The sequence below is a fragment of the Cyprinus carpio genome, chromosome B8 (assembly GCF_018340385.1).
Source record: "Cyprinus carpio isolate SPL01 chromosome B8, ASM1834038v1, whole genome shotgun sequence".
In the NCBI taxonomy this organism is placed as follows: domain Eukaryota; kingdom Metazoa; phylum Chordata; class Actinopteri; order Cypriniformes; family Cyprinidae; genus Cyprinus; species Cyprinus carpio.
Genome location: NC_056604.1, coordinates 27,457,596 through 27,477,013, shown reverse-complemented (window position 1 = coordinate 27,477,013; position 19,418 = coordinate 27,457,596). Strand labels below are relative to the sequence as shown.

General features: G+C 38.1%; 2 protein-coding genes across 3 annotated transcripts in view; one reads left to right on the top strand and one right to left on the bottom strand.

Moving 5' to 3' along the window:
- Nucleotides 1–157: 157 nt before the first annotated feature.
- Nucleotides 158–19,418, bottom strand: part of LOC109078812 (serine/threonine-protein kinase mTOR-like) — a 94,837-nt gene continuing 75,576 nt past the window's right edge. The window contains exons 7-8 of one of the 2 annotated variants that reach the window (XR_006155482.1): nt 379–858; nt 158–272 (exon numbers count right to left, since the gene is read on the bottom strand). Coding sequence is in view for 1 of the 2 variants with exons in the window: in XM_042730363.1 (XP_042586297.1) it covers nt 811–858 (48 nt within the window). In the remaining variant the exon portion in view is untranslated. Of the gene's footprint in view, nt 859–19,418 lie in introns of both variants that reach the window. The other variant, XM_042730363.1, reaches the window with a different exon arrangement.
- On the top strand, nt 10,496–13,136 carry LOC122138292. The gene has a single exon (XM_042730357.1). It carries the CDS (start codon nt 10,712–10,714, stop codon nt 12,419–12,421), a length of 1,710 nt encoding a protein of 569 aa, XP_042586291.1. The 5' UTR covers nt 10,496–10,711; the 3' UTR covers nt 12,422–13,136.

Below are 19,418 nucleotides of genomic sequence, written 5' to 3'. Positions count from 1 at the left end.
AATTCCAAGCAGGTCTTTATGTGCTTTCACTGAAGAACGGATACTGTCTGGCCACTCTGCCATATTGCCCAGATCGGTGATGGCTGTCTTTCAGTTAAATTTCTCTCAAAAGAAACTTCACTGAAGCTCAACCAGAATGACTTTCAGATTTTTGGTCACCTCTCTTTCTTTTTTTTTTTTTTTTTTTTTTTTGCTCTGACATGCTTTTTCAGCTGTTAGACCTGCATTGACAGGTGTATCAAATCCTCTGTAATTAATCGAATTTGTCACACCTGTATATTAAAGAGATAAAACATGAAAATGATTAAACGTACAAATTAACAGCATTATTGTGTACATCAGGTAAAAAGGGTGTGGAAAAATAACAGGATTCAGTACCTGCACTGCACACAACAATGAGATGTCAGCATTTGTTCTCGAATTATTGTTTCTGGCAAATCACAAGCACTCCTACAGTTCATAAAGACCAAACGTGTTGTGAAAATGTGAAAGGTCAGTGAGAGCTTCTGTCTGTGTCCATGCCGGAAACTTTTCACCAAAAAGGCCCCTGCCACAGCTCTGGCTGTGATAAACTAGAAAAAGCCATGACATCATATCTCATCTTGAAATGGTGCACCTTTAAAACAAATGGACCCTTTGAGGCTAACAGTGTTGACACAGACACAAGCAAACCATGCGTGTCATTGCTGGGGGTTGTGAAAAAAGGGGCCCCATGATTAGCCCTGTGAGACATTGCTCATATGGGTTTCTGGAGCTGGGCTGGGGGATCTGGAACAAATGAAGTGCTTTCCCAGCTGCCTGGAAAAAACATTACTTATGGGGCCTTGCAAAATAGAAGGTTCCTGGCTGCAGACAGGCCTAAAACACAAAGACGTAAATTAACAGCGAGACAGGAAAAAGGGCTCCAGTACCTTTACATGGGAACAGTCTATCACTTACTGTAAAACACATAACATAGCGTCACATGATATACATGTTTAAAGGTGGGCTGGTCTGCAGTGTAGATACTTGCGGGTAATTAAGCTATAGAGCAATGCATGCACACACTTTAAACCTGAAATACAAGAGTTTCATTTACAGTGCAGAGTCTCCTATAATGCTAAATTACAATAAAACGGCAGCAATATGTGGGGCCATATAATACAACCCCAAATCAGAAGACATTGGGATGTTTTGTAAAATGCAATAAAATCAAAAATCTGTGATTTATTAATTCTCTTTAACGTTTACTTGACAAAAGAAAAGACATAGAAAAGATTTCTTATGATTTCACTGACCAAATTAATTGTATTTTGTAAGTATAAACACATTTTGATTTTGATGGATGTAACACACACTCCAAAAAAAGTTGGGATACAAGACTTCATACAAGGCTTCAGCTGCTTAACAGTACGTGGTCATCCTTGTCTGATTCTCCTTTTCATAATGGTCATACATTTTCAATAGGAGACAGATTCTTTACTGATGGCAGGACAGTCAAGCAACCGTCTACGTAACCACTCTGTTGTAGCACATGCAGAATGACACCTGTCATTGTCTTGATCTAATAACCATGGAAAGACATTGAAAGATGTCATCTTGATAGCAATATATTTATACCAATATATGCTTTAAATGTCAATGGCCATGCCAGTCACCCATGCTATTTGCACTGATGCACCCCCATACCATGACAGACATTTGCTTTTGCATATCACTGGTCAAATTCAGGATGGTCCCTTTGGTCTTTGGGACTGAGAAAAGTTTTCCCAGAAACAAGTTGAAATTTGGACTGACACCTTCTCATTGTGTTTCTGACTTTGTCAAATATAATAGCTGTCAATGACGGACATTTTAATGAAACTAAAAGTTAAAAGCTAATACTCCCTTATTCAATGTATCTTTTTTTCTTTATGTGATTTATTTAAATTAAATGAATGAATTCAATCAATCAATTAGAAAACTATAGTGTTACAAATAAAATTTGATCAACATCAACAAAAGCCATGCTAACACTGTCAAGGTGGTACATATGTCATCATGTTTATTTAAACTTTTACAAACAGTTTATTACTCTTTATAATTATTATTATATTTTTCAACAGACGATGTCTACAGTGAAACATCATGATGGACGATGACATTGGCAGGGGCGGGGGCAAGCGGAGGGGGGAGGGGTGTGTTGTGTGCCCGAAGCGTGAATCCTTATAAGGGAAAACAACTAACGATTCCTAACACCATGTCTACACCGGTTGCAAACGGTGCGACAAAATACTATAGAACCACTGATCTATAATAGAGATTCATTATATATAGATCAGTCAATAGAACTCATTAGAATCAGTGATACTGTCTACACTGGACACGGTGTGGCATGACACCACAAATCCCTGACAGTAAACTGCTACCGTGTTCTATTTATGACACAAATTTCAAATGATTTTCAACAGTCGCTTTGTTGTGTCCAGTGTAGAGTCTTTAGCTGATGCGGCGTGACGACAACTGTCGCGTCCAGTGTAGACACTGTGTAAGGAGAGATGACTGAGGACGATGGCGAATGATTTGCAGATCCGCAGTACCACTGACAAACATATAATCTTGTAAAATATGTAGTAAGTACTGCCTGTCCATAGTATAAACAGAGTACATGCGATCGCGAATCTCCAAAGTGATAGTGAAACTAAAAACCGATTGTGCATTCAAAAGGGGGGGGGGGGGAGGGGCACGATGCCGGTGTAACATAGAGATGTCTATCAGCCATCGGCAAAGGATGATGGCACCGTCCTGCACATTTGTGCAGAAATCACAAAGCATACGAAACACAATTAAAAATACTTTTAATGATGTCTGAGAGATTTCTGTCCTTCTACTGAAAGTCATCTATTCTACCAAAAATTTGACACTTCAAAAAGTTCATAAAGAAATTCATATGAACTGAGCAGTTCAATCCAACTCTGAAGAGACACAGTCATGACCAAACTTACCAATGGGCTTGTAGGGGGCCCCGCTTTTGCCCGTTTATGTTTGTTTGATTTGTTCATTATTATACGCCATTCAGAATTCATTAATTATAAGCTGCATTTCCACTGCGCATTTCCACTGTTTTGCCAAGTCAGCTGTTTCCCCACGGAACTGGGCTACTTTAACACTGTTTCCGCGGATTGTTTAAGCGACCACAAGAACGTGATATTTAGTCCCTAAAATGTGATTTTTACCAGGGGACCCCTCGAAACGTGATTGGGCTAGTTTAGGCTAGTTTTGAGTACCAATTGGGCGGGTTTTGTCGTAAAAACCTAGCAACCATGCAACGCGAGATCTAAACGGGCCAGCCGAGGCTACTACAGCTTACAACTACGACCTTCGAGTTCACAATCAAACAGTATAAACTGGTATTTATGATTATTTCACATAAAAGGACACTGAATCGTGTTTGCACCAATTGGTTTGTTATCACATGGCTACTTCAGCTCCATTAAGCCTTTAGCCCCGAAGAGCGCACATTTATAAAGATAATCATAAATTCTCAAATGTTCACACCTCATTTCTTTACAGAGGGTGATTTTATATTAACATATTAATGTTCCACTAAATTATGCGATCATCTGATGCTCTTTCTTGTCTTACTGCCATTACGCATAGTGGGGAAGATATGTCATTAAAATGATTTTAAATAAAAAATGGCTATTTAATGAGTTTCTGTTTTTATAACATACAGTAGCTATGCCTATGATATAGGACCTATCACACAAACAAGTCCGTTTTTTTATATACTGTATATATATCTGCAAGATCGCAAATGTACAGTAAACAACAACTTACAGAATTCCGTTTGGCTATGTCAGAAAGGAAATAGAACATACAGCAGAACCGCTGTGTCTCCAAACAAGTGTTTTGTTCCTCAGGGTTACACGGACCAGTAAATGATTCAAAGTAGTCGTTTGCAAAGTTAAATGAATCAGCTTTTTAAAATGAATTGATTGATTCAACTCAATCATTAAGACAGTCACTTGCTGCCACCTACTGGCTGTTGTAGTTTCATATTTAAATAAAAGTAGCTTATTTTATATTTTTAATATTTCTACATTAAAATTTTATATTTAAACTTAACATTTATGCACAATCCATCTATGAATTTTGTTCATAGTGATTTAATTTGATTGTTAATAGCCAGCATGTCTTTTTATTCTTTTATTTTATTTATACTAAAAAGCCAACATCTGTTTTTTTTTTGCTCAAATTTATTTCAGTGTTTTGATCTCTCAACTGAGAGAACACATCCTGTTTATTATATTATAATGAATATTTAACATTACATTTAAACTTTGACTATAGCCTAGACATGTTGCATATTAATTGTACTGTTTATAAACCCTTAAAGCATGTTCGTGCATTTTGTGTTACTCCATAATTATGTTCTATTTGAGGGCATTTGTAGTGTAGGTATAGGGCCCAAACATATCCCCGCCCACCAAGTCCTGCCCTGGACACAGTCATAAAAAGGTATGATGAATATACACTTCCTGACAAAAATCTTGACGCCTATCCAAGTTGAGGAACAACAAATAATAACTTGACTTCTAGCTGATCATTTGGAATCAGAAGTGGCTTATATGAAAGGCAAAGGCCTCTAGATTATGCTTATTTTACCAAAATAAAATCTTATCATACCTTGATTTTTAATTATTTAATTAGGACAGAAAGGTCAGACTTTGCTTAGACAAAAGTATTGTCACTTAACAGAAATAATGTACAGTACAGAGCATAAAGTCATGGTGCAGTGGAAAAAGAATTAATATTGTGTATGACTCCCATGAGCTTGGAGGACTGCAACCATACGTCTCGGCAATGACTCAAATAACTTATAAATAAAGTAATTTTAACTGCACTGGTTCTTAAATGTCAACAAAGCATGTTTAAGCTTCTGTTTACAATATTGGATGTTCTCTATGTATAGTATGTGCATTGTTTTATGTGAATCTAAAGACTAAAAATATTTTTCATTATATAAAGTGAATGTGTCTCTTCAGGGATTAATCTGCTTTATTCATATGAACTTCTTTTGCAATGCCATTATGAACTATTTGAAGCATCAACTTTATGGAAGAATTGACTTTCAATGGAAGGGCAGAAATTTCTTCATTAAAAAATTAGGGGTGACCCCGAATAGTGAAGATACAATGCTTCGATTGGAGGAGCCTGTGATTTGACTACAAATCTCACAATCGAATTTTCGCAGAAGTGTTATGATCATTCCATTTTTGCTATATGGGGGTGCTCAAATGTCTGATTTCACATAGAACTACTGGTATTTTCCCAATAAGTTAATACACAGCCTATTAAAATAATGCTGTAAATAAGAATCTGAAAAGAAAGAAGCTTCAAATAAATAATTTAACGTGTGAATAAATCCGACCACCCCTATAGATTTAAGTTTCACCTTCCATAATCCATGACTGACAGAGAAGCATCTTGGCGGCAGGGATTTAAAACTTTAACAAGACTCAAACTGAGTGAAGGCTGGATTTTTTTTTTTATCAGGTAGGATACAAGTGATTTAAAAACATTTCAGCTGCTTTATATATATTGTGTATATATTATTTATCTCGTATAAGATGCATTTGGTTGTGTTGCATACAAACAACAATGCAGAATATTAATAACTATGACTGGGACTGTCATATACATAACATTATAATGAGAACAATACTACAATAAAATCACTGTGAATTTTTAGTTTTAGTTGCTGTGTTTCTGTATGTTGTTGCGTGAAGAACTCGTCCAGAAAAGGAGTTCATTCAGAGCCGCGCAGAGACGTTCGTGCATTCGGGGCATTTTGTGCAGATAGCCTATAAGTCGAAATATTAACATTATGTTGTATAAATAAGGAATGATGAGTTAAATCCCATTGATTAAAAAACTGCTATCAAATGCTTCACTCTACTGGTTCTCTTCAGTGCACGCAGCTCAAAACAGAAATGCAGAACATTAATAACTACTGTTATATATATTAGGTCAATTGGCAACATGATTGGGTATAAAAAAAAAACTCTCAGAGTGGCAGTGTCTCTCAGAAGTCAAGATGGGCAGAGGATCACCAATTCCCCCAATGTTGCAGCGAAAAATAGTGGAGCAATTAGTGCTGGGCGGTTTGACCAAAAATTTATATCACGTTTTTTTTCTAAATTATGCCAGTTTCCCGGTTTATGACGTTTTTTTTTTTTTTCTCATGCATAATCAGGTGTACAATGCATTTTCTGCTGGTTGTTATTCCAAGACGTGCTTTAAGCCCGACAGCACTTGCATAAAATGGTTGTTTGGTCGACGTCGGATTTTTGGAAACCAAAAACCCTCCAAACAACAGACTAGGCTCCTCTTTTTGGCACAAGTTCTTCTGTGTCATGTTCTACTAGTTCTGCAGCATCCATCTTCCCTGTAACGCCTGTTTCACACATACTCCGTCTGCAGTGGGACGCGTTTGCAGTCCGCTACTGATCCGCGGCTGTTTAGTCCACAAACACAACATTTGTTCATTGTTTTGATTTCATATCATGTAAAACACACACACACACACACACACACACACACACACACACACACATATATATATATATATATATATATATATATATATATATATATATTTTTTTTTTTTTTTTTTCTCAGCATTGTGAGTCTTTTATCACAGAACAGTAACAATCTTTCATAGTTATAGACATTAGTTTAAACTCAATAAATATAAACAACGCATTATTCACGCATTTTACTTCTAGGTTTGTATAATAAGCTGCTCAAGCAAGCAGCAAAACATTTAAACACAATAATTAGCCTACTTTTCTTGTTAAAATATTTATAATTAAAACACCACAGACAGAAACAGTCTCGTGCCTTTTGCATTTAAATCTTTATCACAAGCAATCCCACGGGTCTTAATGAACCTTGTTTTTCTGCCTCCATAAAAGTGAATATATATATATTGTTTTCCTTGTTTATCTAAAAGTGCACTTTTTCTTGTTTTAAACCTAGCCAAAAACCCATGTGTTGCATGTGAAACAGCTTTAATTAGTATACATTTATTGTGAAATGACTGCATTTCCTTGTAAATCCATGTTAATTTTTTCCGCGAACAATGCGCTTTCCCTTTAATTCAGCGCCTGCAGCACAGCAAAAATAGACTCGGCCGGAAAACCATACTGGATGCCCATGATTTTCGGGCCCTTAGACGGCACTGCATCACATACAGGAATGCTACTGTAATGGAAATCACAACATGGGCTCAGGAATACTTCCAGAAAACACTGTCGGTAAACACAATCCACCGTGCCATTCGCCGTTGGCGGCTAAAACTCTACAGGTCAAAAAAGAAACCATATCTAAACATGATCCAGAAGCGCAGACGTTTTCTCTGGGCCAAGGCTCATTTAAAATGGACTGTGGCAAAGTGGAAAACTGTTCTGTGGTCAGACGAATCAAAATTTGAAGTTACTTTTGGAAAACTGGGATGCCATGTCATCCGGACTAAAGAGGACAAGGACAACCCAAGTTGTTATCAGCGCTCAGTTCAGAAGCCTGCATCTCTGATGGTATGGGGTTGCATGAGTGCGTGTGCCATGGGCAGCTTACACATCTGGAAAGGCACCATCAATGCTGAAAGGTATATCCAATTTCTAGAACAACATATGCTCCCATCCAGATGTTGTCTCTTTCAGGGAAGACCTTGCATTTTCCAACATGACAATGCCAGACCACATACTGCATCAATTACAACATCATGGCTGCGTAGAAGAAGGATCCGGGTACTGAAATGGCCAGCCTGCAGTCCAGATCTTTCACCCATAAAAAACATTTGGTGCATCATAAAGAGAAAGATGTGAGAAAGAAGACCTAAGACAGTTTAGCAACTAGAAGCCTGTATTAGACAAGAATGGGACAACATTCCTATTCCTAAACTTGAGCAACTTGTCTCCTCAGTCCCCAGAGGTTTGCAGACTGTTATAAAAAGAAGAGGGGATGCCACACAGTGGTAAACATGGCCTTGTCCAACTTTTTTGAGATGTGTTGATGCCATGAAATTTAAAATCAACTTATTTTTCCCTTAAAATTATACATTTTCTCAGTTTAAACATTTGATATGTCATCTATGTTGTATTCTGAATAAAATATTGAAATTTGAAACTTCCACATCATTGCATACTCTTTTTATTCACAATTTGTACAGTGTCCCAACTTTTTTGGAATAGGGTTTGTACACTATCAATAACATTTTGCTTTTCAAGCAGGATTAAGTTGGTTGGCCAAATAGTCCCTTGAGGGCTAATACATTTGTTCATTTGCCTAAATAAATGAAATATAAACTGTTATACTTATAACCATGTATACACACACACTCCATAAAGCCCCTATTTTACAAATAATAATGCAGTCAGGAGATGGTGTGATGCAATGAGTGGTTTCCACATTTTTAAACATTTAAAATGCATAAAAATAAATATTTTATATCACTTTGATTATCACTCTTGAAATGACCTATACACTAAATAATCTAACCCTCATACTTACATAACAATAGCAGTCTATTTATTTAGTGATCCAAGATCAAGTCAGTCTGTATATTAATGAGAATATGGGACAAATATAATGTAATTTAGTGGCAGCAGGTGCTATGTGCTGCTGGTACATGTACAGTCAGACAAAACGACGTGCACAGTTATCAATGGCGCGAGTGCGCGTACAGTAGTGGGGAACGTGTACGGTATTTAAAGATGCGGCGCGTCTGTGGAATGTGCATCATTGGAATCAATGTGCTCAGTAATTAAAGAGGCAGGGCAGCATTTCTGTTATTTGGTTTGTGACATCCTTTATGGGAAACGCCGAATCGTCAGAACACCGGTGGAAGGCTGCTCACAGTGCTTGGTCACGTGTCCCACCAGAACCGTTTTCGGAACCGAAACTTAGAAATTGCTTATGTTTCCAATTCTTTTCAAAGAACAGAACCGGTTCTGAATAAGAACCGGCTCTTGGTTCCCAACCCTAATTATGACTGTCGAATGTCTGACTTGACTCTTGGTAATGTATTTTGCCCCACCCCCAAAACATATGATTTGACTATCAGTCAAATATTGGCAAGATTTGAAAATTCCGATTCGACAATGTAAATCCTTAGTTGGGGAAACGCCTATTAAAAATATTTTCTTTTGTTCCAAACCCTTAAAAAAAATCAAAAGTCTTGTCTGCTGCATTCTACAGACAGCTACAATCTAAGGCAGCATGATAATATATATATACATACTATACATAAAAAAAAAAAATAAATAAAAAAATAAAAAAACACAAACACAAAAAAATAAAGATATATATATATATATATATATATATATATATATATATATATATATATATATATATATATATATATATATATATCTTCATAAGAGAGTAATTTGGAATGCTCTCCATAGGCAGCAAATATCGTTCCTTATGTGAAATGCACAAGAGGCTGAGCTCATCACTGATTCGAACAGCTGTTAGTATGTTGCCAAGCCAAAAGCATTATATTTTTATAGGCAACAGAAAAGCACACACAAATATTGAGCAAAATACTAACGTTTTTAATTAGACTTAACAATTTTCATTGATATCCCTATAATTCCTGTTTCCACTTTCACCATCTAGTTGTGTCCTATTACTGGTTTCGCTGACTGCAACAAATCCGGGAAGTCACCCCTCATGCCAATGATTCTCCTACACAAACTCTTCCTCATGCTTCCCAGTAAATGACTATTACAGAAATCAGTAAGAGTTTCCTTTCAAAAGTAGAGAAAAAAAAAGTCAAATGACAGCACTGTCAGATTCCATCAGGGCACAAAGGGATAGTGTGAGCACATAAACGCAACCAATCTCTGCTTTTACTTACTAGATCATATTCTCTCCTTGTTGTGTGACCCCGTACTGAGTGGGATATATTTCACAGGAGAAATGACTTTCCATGGTGTAATATTTTGCATTTCATTTTCCTTTGAATATTTCACAGCTTGTGGAAAGCATGCATTTTCAATAATAGGTTTCTTGATATTACGTGATATTAGAAGAATGTCAATTTAAAAAAATAATAATAATGTAAGGTTAATGGTTTAATGGTAGCATCTTCTATCAGCTTCCACAAACACTCACACAGAAACAAATGCCCGTAAGTTCTGATAACATTGTATCTAAAGGAGATTTGTCCAAATGGCCTTACTTGGCAAAGGTTAAAGTTCCCCGTATAATGGCTAACGTTGAGTTGTTGATTGGAAACAATGCTCCCAAGATGATGGAGCCTTGGGAAGTCATAAATAACCATGGGGATGGCCCTTATGCTATAAGAACGGCATTAGGTTGGGTCATCAATGGTCCTTTGAATGCAGGCAGCCTTGAGGATGAAGACTGTTCTGCAGTGGTTAACAGGATTTCTGTGTGTAGACTGGAGGAGATGTTGCTTAAACAATACAACCATGACTTCAATGAGTGAGCTGTAGAAGAGCAAGGATTGTCAAGAGAGGATATTAGATTCTTGGAGATTGCTGAGAGTTCTGTCAAGCTTGAGGACAATCATTATACCTTGAAGTTGCCATTTAAAAGGGAAAATGTGTATCTTCCTAACAACTTCTCTTTGGCAAAACAGCGGATACTTGGATTGAAGAGGAGATTTCAGAGAGATGAGCAGTTTTATGAGGAGTATGTAGCATTCCTCAAAGAAATGATTAATAAAGGCTATGCAGAGCAATTGCCCACTCAGCAGCTGAAAGGAGACAGCGGCAAGGTGTGGTATATTCCTCACCATGGTGTACGTCATCCCAGGAAGAGGAACCTGCGGGTGGTTTTTGATTGTGGTGCGGCCTTCAAAGGAACATCATTAAATCAAGTCCTTCTGCAAGGTCCCAATTTTACAAGTACATTGCTTGGTGTTCTCCTAAGGTTTAGGCAGGAGTCGGTAGCTGTCATGGGAGACATACAGGCAATGTTTCATCAGGTTAGAGTGGCAGAAGAGGACCGAGATTTCCTCCGTTTCTTGTGGTGGCAGAACGGAGTTTTTACAAAAGAAGTGTCAGTGTTTCGCATGACTGTCCATCTTTTTGGGGCTGTCTCCTCTCCAAGTTGCGCTGCCTTTGCGTTGCGAAAAACAGCAGATGATCATCAATGTGAATTCCATGAGGAGGTTGTTCAGACTCTCAAAGAGAATTTTTACGTAGATGATTGCCTTAAGAGTGTGGCATCTGAAGAGGAAGCAGTTTCTTTAGTTCAAGATCTTTCCAATCTCTGTCAGCAAGGAGGTTTTAATCTGACAAAATGGATAAGCAACAAGCGCACTGTCCTGCAAACCCTTCCTGAGGAGTGTCGAGCCAAGGAGTGGAAAGAGCTGGATCTGGACAAGGACAGCTTGCCTGTTGAGAGAGCTCTTGGTTTGTTGTGGTGTGCGGAAACTGACTCATTTAAGTTCAAATTGGAGATTCAGGAGAAGTCTTGCACAAGACGTGGAATGTTGTCAGTGTCCAGTTCGGTATACGATCAATTTGGGATTTTGGGACCAGTAGTGTTACCTGCTAAGATCATGCTACAGGAGCTATGCCGGAGGAACTTTGGATGGGATGAGACTGTGCCCTATGAGATATTGTGTGGTTGGACACGGTGGTTGAAGGAACTTAATGCACTCTCTGAATTCAAGTTTGAGAGATGCGTTAAGCCCATGAGTTGGGGTTTCTACATACATGCGCAGCTTCATCATTTTTCAGATGCAAGCGAACAGGGATATGGCACAGTCACTTACCTTAGAATCCAGAATAGCAACAGTGACATTCATGTGTCCTTCCTCATGGGCAAGGCTCGAGTAACACCTTTAAAGGCTATCACTGTTCCCCGCTTGGAGCTAACTGCAGCTGTTCTTGCTGTCCGTGTTGATCTGATGCTAAAGAAAGAGCTGAGGCTCCAGTTGCAAGAATCAGTCTTCTGGACAGACAGCACATCTGTACTCAAGTATGTCATGAATGAGGACAAGCGGTTTCATACTTTTGTTGCCAACAGAGTTTCCATCATCAGGGAAGCCACAGAGACATCACAGTGGCGATATGTTGGCACAAAGGAGAATCCAGCTGACTATGCATCCAGAGGAAGGAGGGCTGGAGATTTTATCAAGAACAACAGATGGATAGAAGGACCCAAGTTTCTGTACAAACCAGAAGAGGATTGGCCTGTAAATATGGTGGACACTGCAGTAGGGGTTGAGGACCTAGAGGTCAAGAAGGAAGCCTCTGTCAATGTGGTAAATACTCAAGGCTCACTGAAGGGTACAAATAGGTTGATGGCTTACTTTTCAGATTGGAGGAGACTGCGAGTATCAGTTGCCTGGTTGCTTAAGTTGAAGAGGATGTTGTTGAGAAGGATTTGCAAGAGAAGAGTCAGATACTGCTGAAGCCAACAAACAGAATGTCCTAGAGCAAGGGAATCAAATAGCTAAAGGTAAAACAGGAGGACAAACCTTGTCGGCAGAGGATCTTATGGAAGCTGAGATGGCTATAATTTGGTATTGCCAACAGCAAAGATTCTCTGAGGAAATCGCTGCTTTGTCTTCTGGAAAGGATACAGTAAGCAAACAGAGTGCCATTTATAAGTTGGATCCATGGTTGGATAATGGGCTTCTGAGAGTTGGAGGGCAGCTGACACGGGGTTCGTTGCCAGAAGACACAAAACATCCGCTACTCCTCTCTAAAGATCAGCATCTGGCTACCCTTATACTGAAAGATTTACATCAACAGCTTGGCCATAGTGGGCGTAATCACATGTTGTCTGCTTTAAAAAGAAGGTATTGGATTACAGGTGCAACCTCAGCTGTGAGGAAGGTCGTAGCAGAATGCTGCTTCTGTAAAAAATATAATGGGAGGATGATGGGGCAGAAGATGGCTGATCTGCCTAAGGAGAGGATTATGCCAGATTATCCGCCGTTTACCAACACAGGCGTTGACTATTTTGGACCAATAGAGGTGAAAAAGGGAAGAGGTACAGTGAAACGCTATGGTGTCATCTTCACCTGCTTGGCCAGTAGAGCTGTTCATCTTGAACTTGCCAATTCTCTTGACACAGATGCCTGCATTAATGCTCTGCGCCGATTTATCAGTAGAAGAGGGCAAGTGGAGCATCTTTCAGATAATGGCGCAAATTTTATAGGAGCAGAGAGGGAACTTCGGGAGGCACTTTTATCATTGAATCAGGCTAAGATTCAACGAGTGTTATGTCAGAAGGGCATTAAGTGGAGTTTCAACCCTCCAGCTGGATCTCATTATGGTGGGGTTTGGGAACGGGTCATCCGCATGTTGAGGAAGATCCTCACTGCAGTATTTCAACAGCAGACGCTTGATGATGACAGTTTCCATACAGTCTTGTGTGAAACGGAGGCAATCTTGAATGATCGACCAATCACCAAATTGTCTGACGATCCAATGGATCTTGAAGCTCTCACTCCCAATCATATTCTGTTGTTAAAGGGAAAACCATCCTTATCTCCTGGATTGTTCAATGTTCATGACTTATACATAAAAAGAAGGTGGAAACAGGTTCAGTACATATCAGACCTCTTTTGGAAGAGATGGGTTAGGGAATACCTACCGTTGTTGCAGGAAAGGCAGAAATGGAACAAGATTAAAAATAGCCTCAAATCTGGAGACATTGTGGCCATTATGGATCCAACGGCACCTCGAGGATCCTGGCCACTTGGAAGAGTTTTGGAAACATTCCCTGACAAGAAAGGGCTGGTGCGCTCTGTTCGTTTACAAACTAAGTCAAGTGTTATTGATAGGCCTGTAGCAAAACTTTGCTTTTTACATGAGTCTATGGGTTAAGGGGTTTGTTACAAGCATCGTGTGTGTATGATGCTTGATATTTGTATTTGTTTATGGCTCTTTGTTATGTGTTGGGAACTGGTATGTTGATTTATCCCAATTAGGGGCCGGTATGTAAGAGCCATTTTGGTCTTATGTACAGGTACATCCAGTAGGGGTCACTCTTGCTTAATTGTTCACAATATATAGGAGGGAACCTTCCTTCAGGTAACAGGTGTTGCTGGAGGGAAGGTGCACACCGTTTTTGACCGCTACGCTAGGTTGTTTGTACCATGCTATGCAAGTCATTGTAAAGGTGAAGGACTGGTGGATTTACTGACTGTTCATTTGGATTCTTGCCTATATGGAAATGAAGACCAGTAACGGTAAAATAAATCTACAACAATGAGCAATATTAACATCTTGTGTGGACATTCCAGTTAATAGTAACCCAAGCGTGCGTGTCCATTACAAGCACCATCCAGCATCCCTCAGCAGCTTAAAGTATTAGACTTGGCCGCTTACATCATTAATTTAGTCTTATCTATATTAAAAACCAGCTTAAGTTGACAAAGGCGAGACTGAACAGTATTAAATGCTGTCTGTAAACATTGAAGTGCTTGCAAAGCTGATGACGCAAAGCAATAAATAACAGAATCATCTGCATAAAGATGATATTTAATGTTTGGGATGTTATCACAAATATTATTTATTTATAACGAAAATAAAATGGGTCCCAAAACTGATCCCCGAGGGACACTATTTGAAACTGACAGGACAGATGACATACAGTCTTTCAAGACCACAGACTGTGTTCTACCTGATAGATAGTCAGCAAACCAATTTATAGCAGTATCAGAAAGACCAACAGTGGCAAGTCTTTTTAATAAGATGCCATGATCAACTGTGTCAAAAGCCTTTGATAAATCTAGGAAAAGAGCTGAACAAATTTGTTTACCATCTAAAGCAGTAGTTATATCGCTAAGCACTTTCATTGCGGCTGTAATGGTACTATGTTGTTTTCTAAAACAGGACTGGAAGAGAGAGTGAAGTTTATTTAATTCCAGATAAGTTTTTAATTGTTCGTTCACTAGTTTCTCTAAAAGTTAAGATAAGACACACAATTTAGATATTGGCCTGTAGTTGTTAAAATGAAATGGGTCACCCCCCTTAAATAGAGGAGAAACAAAGGCAGTCTTCCAAATCCTTGGAAGTTCACACAAAGAGATAGAAAGATTAAATAAATATGCTAAAAGTTCAGCAATAAAATCTGCTGCTACCTTTAGATAAAAAGGTTCCAGCTTATCAGGCCCTGCAGGTTTTTTGGATCTAACTGGGTAAGAGCTTTATGAACATCGGAAACAGAAAACTGAATGAAATCAAATTTTTGTGTAGTTAAATTACATGAAGTATCAGTTAAGGATACAGTGAGCGGATTAGACAAAGAGCAGGAAGGTGGTTGAGATTCAAATAAGAACCTGATGAAATTAAATGTTTGTTAAAACTGTCTAAAATAGTGGTCTTCTCTGTTATCAGGTGGCCGTTTTTGGTAATAATTTAGCTAATTTCTGTATTGTCGGCTTGCGACAGTGATTTAACCATTTTCCAAAACTTAATCGGATTATTTAGATTTTGTGATGTTTCGAGTAAATAGAAATCTGATTTGGCCTTTTTTATCTGTGAAGAACAGAGGTTTCTCAGCTTCCTAAAATGAAGCCAGTCTGACTTAGCTTTTGTGCTTCTGGCTTTGGCCCAAACTGCATTTCTATCCTGCAGAAGCTTGGCTAATTCTGGTGTAAACCAAGGGTTGTTTTGGGCCTTCACTCTTATTTTTCGCATTGGGGCATGCTTGTTTATCAGTTGCATGAAGGCACTATGAAAAAAATTCCAAGCTAACTCTATATCATCAATTAAATTAATACATGATGAAATGCTTGTTCAACAAATGTTTTCTGTTTCTCACAACGAGAATTTGAGGTTTAAATTTTGGACGTTTGGTATTCCTCACAGCAGCTATGATACAGTGATCACTAACATCATTGGCAAAAACACCTATATCAGTATACTTATAGGGTGCATTAGTCGAAAAAAGATCTAATAAAGTCGATTTTTCTAAACATTTGAGATTTAGCCGAGTGGGACTGTCAATTAGTTGTGTTAGGTTTAAAGTGTTACAAAAGGATTTAAAACGATCTGAGACAGGAGTTAACCAATCCCAATTAAAATCCCCAACTAAAAGTATCTCATTAAATTTAATGGCAGAGAGATGCTGTTCAAGTAAGACAAGAAAGTCAGAGTTTGCTGAGGGAGGCCTATAACAACTAGCCAGAGTTAAATAAGCATCCTTAGAAAGCTCAATTTTCAATACTAAAAGCTCAAACATCTTACTAATTGATATTGCAGTTATCACCATGGTAAGGAATTTATTTAGTTCGTATATTTCAATTCCACCACCCCTTTTCAATCGGTCACATCTAAACAGAGAAAATCCACTTATATTTATCCCACTATCTGGTATAGCTTTACTTAACCAAGTTTCAGAGAGAACAATAAAACCAGCATCTGTTGAATCAGCCCAGATCCTTACAGAGTCCATTTTTGGAAGTAAGCTGCGAATGTTCCAATGAATAAAACCAATACCAGATCTAGATTTAAAATCATCTGGAGTACTCAAAGAGCCAGGTCCAGGATTAGGGTGAATATTTCCAGACAAAAGACAAAGTAAATAAACAAAAACGTGCCGCTTAACTGCATTCGTGGAATTAGGACTGGGTAATTTAACTTGGAGGTGTCGGTCATAGGTGTAAAATGACAGATTTACACCATGTAAACAGAAGCAGTTAAGGCATAATAACGAATTACAGTCCAATTTCAGCACACAATTTTTCCAACCATCATCAAATTCGTAAGACGTACCCCCAACACAATGAGGCGTCTGTACTACATCAGTGGGTAAAACTGACCTATATCTGGTGTCCTCAAAGACAGTTAAGATCACCAGCATAAACGTCAACATTAACAGACGTAGCATTTTTCCTATATATATATATATACATACGGATATATGCTTTACTTATCTGCAGTCAGAGATCTGGTTCGACCACTTCAAAGAGATCGTAGTGTGACGTCACTATGTCGACAGGAAAGTCAGAGATACTCCAAAGTAAATAGCACTTTCCTTCAACAATAGCATGCATAAGATCCTTTGTGTAAAGGTTTTTCTTTAAATTTTTGATGAGTAGACTGTAGCCTAAGACTATCCTACATTTTGAAATTAATTCACTGTACATTTTTTAATCGTTTTTAAAGATGTTACAATGTTATATCATAACGTTATTGTTGTTTTACTTCCTCCTTTTATCTCATTTTACAATTACATTCATTTCGCAATCCGTCCCTTTGCGCCACCTTGTGAGGTCCAAAACGTCCTCACCATTTAACATTGTCCTCACTAATATACAATAGTAAAACCTGTTGAGCACTGACTAGTGAACCAGACCTCACTAGTTAACGGCATATGAATCAGTCAGATCATGTTTGTATTTAAATCTAGATATTTGAAATCTAGTGTTTATGGGCAGTGGTTGGGTTAAGTGATGAGATGATGATGTCCTCACTAATACAGTGGAACTAGCATTATGTGTCTGTCATCTGATGTGCCCGGTGTGTTGATGTGGTGATGTGCTCTCAGTAGGTTATGACTGGCTGACTGATTGAAGCTGAAATCTGATTGCCTAAACAAGTATAATGGGCCCAAACATGAATAAAGGAAAGTCTCTAAACACACAAACACATACATGACAATTTGTAAGTTAAATGTTAATTCCTTTTTACATTTACATTTAGTCATTTAGCAGATGCTTTTATCCAAAGCGACTTACAAATGAGTACAATGGATCAATATCAACAAAAGAGCAATGATATGCAAGTGCTATGACAAGTCTCAGTTAAACATAGTACACATTGCAGGTTTATTTTTTATTTTTTTATTATATGATAAAAAGAAAACAGATAGAATAGAAAAAGAATAGAGCAAGCTAGTGTTAGAGGCCTTTATTTGCTTTTGCTAACTGTAAAAAGAAAACAAACAGATAGAATACAAAACGAATAGAGAAGCTAGTGCTAGTTTGTTTTTGTTTTTTTAAAGAAAACAGGCCGTTAGTAAATGAAGAGAGTGCTAAAAGGGGCAAGAATTATTATTATTTTTTTTTAAGAATAGAATTAGAATTAGAGATTTTCAGCAACTCGGATTGAGTTGGGCAGGTTATTCCACCAGGAGGGAATATTTCATTTAAAAGTCAGTGAAAGCGATTTTGTATACTTTTGTACAATAATGTGACGTTCACTTGCAGAACACAAGCTTCTAGAGGGCACACATGTCTGAAGTAAGGAATTTAGGTAAAGGGGTGCAGAGCCAGTGGTGGTTTTGTAGGCAAACCTTTTTGTGAACGTTTATTTGGTTACACATGTGCACATTATAGTTTGAGCAAGTATTAATTTTGATACTATTCTGACTCCATAACTGTACACTTGCAAGTATGATTTTAGCTTTAAATTGGCCAAAAAGTAACTTTACTGTTCTAACTTGTGTAATGTATCCTTTGTAAATAAAAGTACCATTTTCTCTCAGAGACAAAATTTCATAGTGATTCTAAACTTTTGTAAGCAAAAAAAACTGCTACGTGCAGTATAGTCTAGTCCACCAGTGTGAACCATCCATACATTAGTTAATTTTTTTGTAAAGACCATTATATCTTGACAAATATAACTCCCTAGTCCAGCCTTGAAAAAAATAAATAAATAAAAGCAATCTAAGAGCTCCACACCTACATGTTGGAGCAATTAATAGTCAAGTGTTAACAAAGAAAGCCTGTGGAGTTACGCAATAGACATGGCTAAGTGATTATTTCTGAACTGTCTGTCTGGACAGCAGGAGACACTCTGAGGACAGGAGTACTGTGTATGATGCATCAAAACATCTCAACATTTTGAAACATGAAAAAACAAACCAAAAGCTTTAAATGTTACATAATTGCTTACAAAATACTTATTTAGCTAATACAACTTTAACTTCAGATGAAACGAGACAAATGGATCCTTTTTTTATTACAATCAAGCATATTTGCCCCCAATTCTCGGCCAAGCATTTCCTTGTGGGGGGAGTCGTGGGTTGTGGGGGAGTCGTGGCCTAATGGTTAGAGAGTCGGACTCCCAATCGAAGGGTTGTGAGTTCGAGTTCTCGGGCCGGCAGGAATTGTGGGTGGGGGGAGTGCATGTACAGTTCTCTCTCCACCTTCAATACCACGACTTAGGTGCCCTTGAGCAAGGCACTGAACCCCCAGCTGCTCCCCGGGCGCCGCAGCATAAAAAATGGCTGCCCACTGCTCCGGGTGTGTTCACAGTGTGTGTGTGTGTTCACTGCTCTGTGTGTGTGGCACTTCGGATGGGTTAAATGCAGAGCACTAATTCTGAGTATGGGTCACCATACTTGGCTGAATGTCACGTCACTCACTCTGATCAAAATTCTCATTAAAATAAAACAACAACAACAAAAACATTTAAAAAATCTTTTTAAGTGATATATGACCAAGACTT

Coding starts and splice junctions, on each gene's coding strand:
- LOC122138292 (XM_042730357.1), top strand. CDS start 10,712: ATGATTAATAAAGGCTATGCAGAGCAATTGCCCACTCAGCAGCTGAAA.